General features: G+C 34.6%; 1 protein-coding gene across 1 annotated transcript in view; it reads left to right on the top strand.

Moving 5' to 3' along the window:
* LOC107751002 (copine-5) overlaps positions 1–8,145 on the top strand; it is a 156,317-nt gene extending 148,172 nt beyond the window's left edge. Inside the window, exons 19-20 of the mRNA XM_016566571.1 lie at positions 4,700–4,773; positions 7,699–8,145. Coding sequence (XP_016422057.1) covers positions 4,700–4,773; positions 7,699–7,887 — 263 coding nt within the window. The 3' untranslated portion in view covers positions 7,888–8,145. The remainder of the gene's footprint in view (positions 1–4,699; positions 4,774–7,698) is intronic.
* The last annotated feature ends 486 nt before the right edge of the window (positions 8,146–8,631 follow it).

Here is an 8,631-nt window from a genome sequence, read left to right as displayed (position 1 = left end):
ATATATATATATATATATATATATATATATATGCGCAAATTTATTCTTTAGGATAAACCCCTTGAGATGCATCATCTTGTTTTCAAGGTGGTCCTAATACACAAAAATAAGATAACATAACACAAAACAAACAACAACAATCACATCATTCAGAACAACAAAACAACAAACACCCCACTATAATATTAACACATGAAATAATAATATTTACCTAGCACTTATAGATCTAAACATAGTTATATCATCAGCAATTACAAGAAGTTTGAATTAAGTCCAAATCGTACATGTAAATGTATAGTATTCCAGTCTGCAGGAGCCTTATACCTAAATGCTTTTCCCCCCAAACACTTACTTAACTAAAGGAGTAAGAAAAAATAATAATATACAGAATGTCTTAATTGATTTGAAGAAGAATATAATATCAAATACTGATGCAAATAATTAGGATAATTAAAATGTATACATTTGAAAATAAATTGCAACCAGTGAATATGCCTTCTAATATTGAGTGGAGACCATTTAAGTAAATCATACATAATATACTGGTGTGTATCAAGTGAACATCCATTAACAAATCTACACAATTTATTATAGGCTGTACTAAGAGGCAAAATATTGGTTTTAATTGTATTCTGGTAAACTACATCAGCATAGACAAAAAAAAAAACTGTAATTTACAGTAAGTTGCAATGCAAGTTATGTTCCCGAATGTTAAAAGTTAAACAATTTTTAGATCGTTACAATACACTGGTTCCGAATTTAGTCTTACGAAGTATATAGTCAATGTGATAGTCAATGTGAAGAAAATTCAGGATCCAGCTGTGAGATATTTAATTTGATCCACTCTGTGCAAGCATGTGCCATCATTACACATTATTTTTAGATTGTTAGATTGTTTTTTAAACATATGCTTTGTAGCAAAGGCCATGGTAAGAGATGTATCTTTATTAAGTAGTAAATTATAAGAATTGAGCCAATCTTGCAAAACATTAAAATCTGATTGGAGAATATTTTTAATTTGAGTTAAGTGGGTATTTGAAATATAAATGACTGTGTTGTCTGCATAAAGATGAACAGCAGAGTCTGAAAGAACTAAGGGAAGATCATAAATTAAAAAAAAAGAACAGGACCCAATATTGAGCCTTGTGGTATACCTCTTTTTTGAGTAAAACTTTTTTTTACCCTTCCCTTGGATAACCACACATTGTTTTCTGTTATATAAAAAATAATTAAACCACAATAAAGAATTAAAAAAAAAATAAAAATAAAACTGCATACAACTTATCTAATAATAGGTAAGGTTCAACTAGATCAAAGGCCTTCTTGAGACTGATAAAAATAACCCCTGTAAGGTCGCCACTGTTTAATGCTGAGTATACATCATTAGTCGGCTTTAGAAGAGCACTAGCTGTCGAATAATTAGGCCTAAATCCAGATTTAAATGGTGATAAAATATTATTATTTTTAAGATACTTTGATAACCGATTATAGATTCATTTTTCAATAACACAAATTATTGATATTGGTCTATAATATTGTCTATCAATAATATCACATCCTTTATAAATTGTAGTAATGCAGGAGTACTTCCAAATAACTGGTAACTCACTAGACTGTAGTGACATATTAAATAGATCAGCCAGTGGGTACATAAGGAAGTATGGGAGGCCAGTTTAATATATATAGGCTCAATTCCATCAGGTCTGGCACCACTATTAAGCTGCTCAATAATCTTCAGGACTTCTATAGGTGTTATTTTGGTAAAAGTGAAAGTACTGTCCAACAAAGTAGATTTATTGAAGCTATTCATGTAAGAGTAATTAGGTGTTAGAATAGAACAAACAGTGGAAAAAAAGTTACCAAATACTTGGGCAATAGAAAGGGAATCCTGAACTATTGTATTTTCATCTCTTATTTGCTTAATAATGGATTTATCTGAGGTGTTTAATAAAACTTTTATATTACTCCAAAATTGTTTCGGATTTTCAAAGTTATTAGATAAACAATCTTTATAATAATTAGATTTAGCATTACGAGTCATAGTCTTTGATACATTTCTTAAAAATCCTATAAGATTCCCAATCTTCATTTGTTCTAGTCTTACAGAATTTAGCCCAGGCCTTGATTCTCTGTCTAAAAAGACCTATACGTTCTGTATTTATCTAGAGTAAATGCTTTCCCTTGACTTTTGAAATTTTCCAAGGAGCATGTTTATCACATACTCGAGTAAACTCAGAATATAAAAAAATCCCAAGCGTCCTGCACATTGGGTATTAACTGATATCTATCCCTATTTATGGAAGCAAAATAATTTATAAATAACTCTAAATTCATCTTCTTATGTTGTCTAATTTTTATTACGATTTAAAAATTTAATTTTTTCATATACAAAAAAACAAATGAGTGATCACTAAAGCAATCAGACAAAATACCTACTTTAACAAATCTATCAGGATGAGTAACAAGAATCCAGTCATTGTTTTAAATTACATTTTTTTGTAAATTATTTTTATCTTTAGTGACAGACTTATCTAGCCAATTTTTAAGTTCCCTTAAATAATCATTTATTTTTTTTAATAAAATAGAGTCAATAGTAGAAAACAAACAATTGAATGATTTAGCAGGTGCAGAGGGAGGTCTATATATACTTCCAATAGTTAAATATTTATTCTGATGTAAAGTTATTTTAACAAACAGACATTCAAAATATCTAGGTTCGATTGAGGGTATAATTAACTCCGATATCATGCAAGTGTAATTTCCAACCGGGTTGGTAATTTCCCTATAGGAAATCTTACTACTCAGCCACGTCTCTGACAGTGTAATATTCGGATTATATTGGGCTACCCAAGCACGTAGTATGTCTATTTTAGGCAAAAGGCTTCTTATGTTTAAATGAACAATTTTTAAACCTTTTGTATTATCCACTTTACATGCAAAGAAAGCATAGATATAAATTTAAAGCTAGGGAGTAAATTAAGGGTTAAACAAACCAAAAAATACAGTAAAGATAAATTGTAGTGGCATAACAACAAAACAAATCCTCAGATATACAAACAAAACAAAGCCCCCCAAAAAACACATACCAAAAACATTCAAAACAATAAATCTGACCCAGCATCTCTAGCCATCCTAAGCCAAGGAATGATTAATGAATGGGTCAAATCAGGTCAATATATATAAAAAACAAAACAAACATTAATATTAAATACACAGGTCGGTCTGTATCAATCATTCTTTTTCTTCCCCTTTTAATTCACAAGAAATTAATTTTACTCATCTGCCACAGTAATAAGATGTCTTTGCATTATTTTCATTTTAATTAATCTCGTTAATCACCATATTGTAATTTATTCAATTAGTTTTTTAATTATTGGAGAGCTCCAGCTTTTACTTTATAGAATAAAATCAACATTATCAGTTAATATATAAATGTTAAAATATATAAACAACTCAATTCTTTCATTTTACTTGGTGTTTACATAACACCATTTTCAGCTAAAAACCTTTTATGCATTTTGGTCATTTATTTTACACAACAGCAGCATTTTGGGGGCCTGAAAATGCTAACTTTTGAAAACGGGTTTCAAAGAACAAAGTGCACAACACCGTTATCATCTCTGTGTAAACTATGAAAACAAGTCATGCGTATGTGTATTACATGTTCAGTCTTTTCCGTTTTTAGTACAATCATTGTCATGTAAGCATACCTGGTAACACTTAACTTAAAAGCCACATATAATGCTTTATAAAAGTATTTTTAATGCATTAATTATGCCTTGTACTGCACCTAATAATGCATTGATCTCATGAATAATACATTACTTATCTATTAATTGTTACACCTTTAGAAAGTATAATGCACGAGACACGAAAAACAACCCTTCAAATATTATAATGTATTTCAAGTTTGGTCACAATTATTTATGAAAAGATATAATGCATTGCAATGCACATTATATATACCTTTATAATACATTATACATAAAGGCTTTAAGTAAAGTGTTATCACATACCCTTAAACCCTACTGAGTGCCCCTGAAGCTGTTTATAGCAATTAGTCAAACAAGTGCTTTGATAGCAATTAACAAGGCTGTTTTTCTCAGTCAGAGCTGTGTTTGCAGTACAGGTAATCATTTAAAGAGACCCAGTTTGGGCTAATCACAGAGCGAGATGTAATTATCAGCTGTACTGCATTGGTTTTAAGCACATACTATCATGTCAGGGCATGTAGTGATCTGTCAGACCACTTGGGAAGTCGAGCGAGACATTGATCAATATTGAAATAGAGCTTCCTCCAAGAATAACAACATACCTCATGAGCACAGAGGTGGAAGATGAACTCCTGTCAGATGAGGTGAGCAGGTCATGTGGAGAAGGCCTGTTGTTTGAGAAGACTGTATTTGAATTCGCTCTGTGCATTACAGTTACAGAGACCAATTACAATCAGCTGGGGTCAAAGCAGTACATGAAGATGAAGAAAATGATGGCCCTAGTAGCTTTGAGACACCCAAAATGACTTTTTCAACTGAATTCATCACTACACATACAATAAAAGTAGTTCAAAAGATGTGGTCATTATTTACACACCCTCATATCATTTTAAAACTGTATTCATGAACATAAAAATTAAGTGTAATATTTCGTTTTTCAAATAAATGTCCAGTGATTTACTTGTACTTCTTGTCTTTTCCCACAGCTATGGTTGAGTTGGATGGTGATGACATCAGGATTTCCTCAAGAGGAAAATTAGCAGAGCGAGACATTGTCCAGGTGACATTAGTAGTAGTCTACTTTAAAAAAAAAGAAAATACAAGTAATGCTCTTTGAAAGCTTGTTTAAACCACAAGTATGTTATGTTAACTTACAGGTTTTAAATAGATGTGACTTGTCGCCCCTTGTCTCTTTCTTTCAATAATCAAATCCATTAAGCATGAGAATTTTAATTACCTATTCAGTCACTGTGGAATCGAGCCTTCGTGTAACAGCTCCACACCATAACCCACATTATTATAAAGCAATTCATTATGCAAGTCCCCTATGAATGCAACCTGTCATTAGTAGTAATAAGAATATCTCAGGCTACAGAGTCAAAGACTGTGAGCAAAGTGAAGAGAATTCACTCTTGAGGCACTGTTTAATTTATTTTATTCAGGAAGAAATTATAAGAATTGTGACGAGTGGGGGCGGGGCCGAGAGCCGTGGGAACGGAGCGAGGCCGGTGGAGTAATTGATAATGAGCGACACCTGCACCACTCACCGGTCTCGAGTTTCACGGAGGAGCTCCGGAAGAATAAAGGAGGAGTGACAGTGTCGGACGAGAGAGGACCAGGCATTTTAATAAAATAAACAAACACAAAACGAAAGTAAAGCGGCAGCCCCTCGCGGACGACTGCCGCACACAAAACACAAAATAAATTCCAGGCATGGTCCTCTCTTGTCCGACACTGTCGTCACTCCTCCTTTATTCTTCCGGAGCTCCTCCGTGAGACTCGAGACCGGTGAGTGGTGCAGGTATCGCTCATTATCAATTACTCCACCGGCCTCGCTCCGTTCCCACGGCTCTCGGCCCCGCCCCCACTTGTCACAAGAATATTTTGGGATGTTGTTGTCTTTCCCATAAATGAATGGATTGATGAACGGGAGAAGGATGAATGAATAGATGACTGAATGAATGGATCAGTGACTGACTTAATGCATAGATGGATGGATGAATTGATATGGAGTGGATGTATTATTGGAGGGATGGATGAATAAATGGAGGATGAATGGGGAAGAATGCATGGTTGGATGCATAGATGAAGGCCAAGAATGGATGGATGAGGAAGTATGCATTGGGTGGATGGATGGATGAAAGTCCAAGAATGGAGGGATGGATGGGGAAGAATGCATTGGGTGGGTGGATGAATGAAAAGCCAAGAATGGATGGATGGATGTGGGTTGGAATAATGGCTGGATGGCGGTTGGATGGGGAAGGATTTTATTGATGGGTGGATGAATAAATTGGGGATAGTTGATTGAATTGGGCAAGGAAGGTATTCATTCATATTTATATCATCAAAGCACCTTCTTTCCCATGATTGTTTTGAAGATGAAGAAAATGTGGGATGAATGGAGGGATGAATAAATGAGAGGGATTGGTGATGGTGCAAAAATTGAGGGATGGATGAATAACCGTGGAATTACAAGTGCCGCAAAATCACTTAAAATTAATTTATTTAAAAAATGCTGTAGTGTATTAATAAATGGTTTTAGTTAACATCTTAAAGTAATACAGGCATAAGCAAATATACACTGCCAGTCAAGAGTTTGGAATATGTAAGATTTTTTAAAGGGGTGGTTCACTGTTTTTTTTCTAGGCTTGATTGTGTTTATGGGGTGCAGTCTAACGTGGTAATGCTTCGTTTTAAAGAAAAAAATACATTATTTTTCACATAATTTACCTTTATTTCACACCGCTCTGTCCCTTATCTGATAAACGTGCTGATCATTTCCTGCTTTAAAGTGTATAATTGGAACAGTTCATTGTTGGAGCTGAGCTGAATGAGTGAGAGAGAGAGAGAGAGATGCAGAGAAGCGGACGTGAGGAACAGTATTAAGAACCTCTGTTTCAGAACATTGATTTTGAAACTTGTGAATTCATTAGAATCGTTAGAAGACAGAATTGCGATTCATATATGAATAGATTTTTACGTGCACCCCTAGTTTTCTCTTCCTCTTCTCTAAAGCAGCGCAGCATGGTCTCACCCCCTTTGCTGCCTTTTCCCGAGGGCGGGGTTTATCTTGGTTTGTGACATCACAAACCCTTGTTGTAGTCCCTACCAGCCGTTTTTGTAGGCATTAAACTGCCAGAATTTTAAAAGACCTCCGTTTTAAAAATTAGCTCCGTAATTTTAAAATATCTCCGTTTGCATTGAACTTTCAGCTTCGTAACTTTGCAGATATTGTTTATACTCAAACAGCAACATTACACACTAACATTAAAAAAGTGAAATTGTAATCAACCACCCCTTTAAAGCCTCTTATGCCCACCAAGACTGCATTTATTTGATCAAAAGTATAGTAAAAGTTGAAGTATCTGAAATATTATTGCAATTTAAATTTTTAGCAGCCATTACTCAAGTCTTCAGTGTTACATGATCCCAAAGAAAATCATACAAAAATTCTGATTTAGTGCTCAAGAGTCATTTTGTATTATCAATTTTGAAAATGTTGCGGCCTAATATTTTTGTGGAAACCATGATACACTACCATTTTATATATATATATATACTTTTTTAAAGAAAATTTATACTTTTATTCAGCAAGAGTGAATTAAATTGATCGAGAGTGACAGTCAAGACATTTAGTTATAAGATTTCAAGTAAATGTTCTTTTGAACATTCAGTTCATCAAAAAAATGTATCACAGTTTCCAGAAGAATATATATATAATAAGCAACAAAAACTGTTTTCAACATTCATAATAATAAGAAAGATCATAATATTTAAATCAATAATTGAGTAGCAACAATAAATGAGCACCAGATCAGCATATTAGAATGATTTCTGAAGGATCACTGAGTAAAAAGTCTTTCCTTATATTGGGGGCCCTTGAATATTGTATTGGACAACGTGGGGCCTTTGAGTCAAAAAGTTAAGAACCCCTATATAAGTGGACAGATGAATAAATGTGCATGTTGCTTCCTGCCCCTCACAGTTTGTGCCATTCCGGGATTACATGGACCGGACAGGAAACCACGTGTTGAGTATGGCACGACTGGCTAAAGACGTTCTTGCTGAGATTCCCGACCAGTTAATTTCTTACATGAAGAGCCGGGGAATCAAACCCAATCCAGCGCCACCTCCGTACACACCGCCAGGACACACACACCACACACAGATCTGAGCACATGCTCCCAAACCTGCTTTAACACAACAGGTCCTCTCCCTGGAGTCATGGGGTAGCAGTAACGGAGCTTTTATGGTTTAGCTCCCAGTGTCACCATGTGTTTGAACTCTCCGAGAGACTTTGAGGTACAGTGGTGTTTCTGTTTGTGCCATTTACATTTTCTGCCCAATTGGTTTTGTCCTCAGAAGGACAGTGTGATCTAAGAATCTGACCCAAGGGCAGCTTTTTTTTGTTTGTTTTGTTTAAAAATATCAATATCTTGGCCTGTGACTGTTTCTTATTTTGTTGATCAGTTGACAAGAGAATGAAGAGCAGGAGGAGGAGGATGTTTATGGTTTCAACTTGTGCCTGTCTGTGACTGTCTCAGTGTACCAGGACAAGTGTGCCCTAATTTGACGTTTTTAGATTCGTATCGCTTTCATTTCGTATCAGGTCAGGCCTGTGTCAGTTTGGGTTTATTACGTTAAGCATTGCTTGTGAAAAAAATTTATTTCTATTCTCTGTCCGTATCCATTATGGTTTAGGAAAGCATGCATGTGTGAGAAATTAATAATTTTGTTCCTATCCATGAATGGTGTGATGAGAGATGTACTATTTTCCCAGTTTCACACGACACCTGCCTAAAATGACTGTAGAAGCACAACTTGCATCAATAATCAGCATTATTCTTGCTAATGCGCTTCTCTAGGAATGCATAGTGGTCATTTTGGTCGACCCTGTGTAAGTGCAGCACAGCTGATA

Source organism: Sinocyclocheilus rhinocerous, unplaced genomic scaffold (assembly GCF_001515625.1).
Source record: "Sinocyclocheilus rhinocerous isolate Xijiao unplaced genomic scaffold, SAMN03320098_v1.1 scaffold2647, whole genome shotgun sequence".
NCBI classification, from domain to species: Eukaryota; Metazoa; Chordata; class Actinopteri; order Cypriniformes; family Cyprinidae; genus Sinocyclocheilus; species Sinocyclocheilus rhinocerous.
Note: the sequence above shows the minus strand (reverse complement) of the source record. Positions and strands in the feature narration are given on the sequence as shown.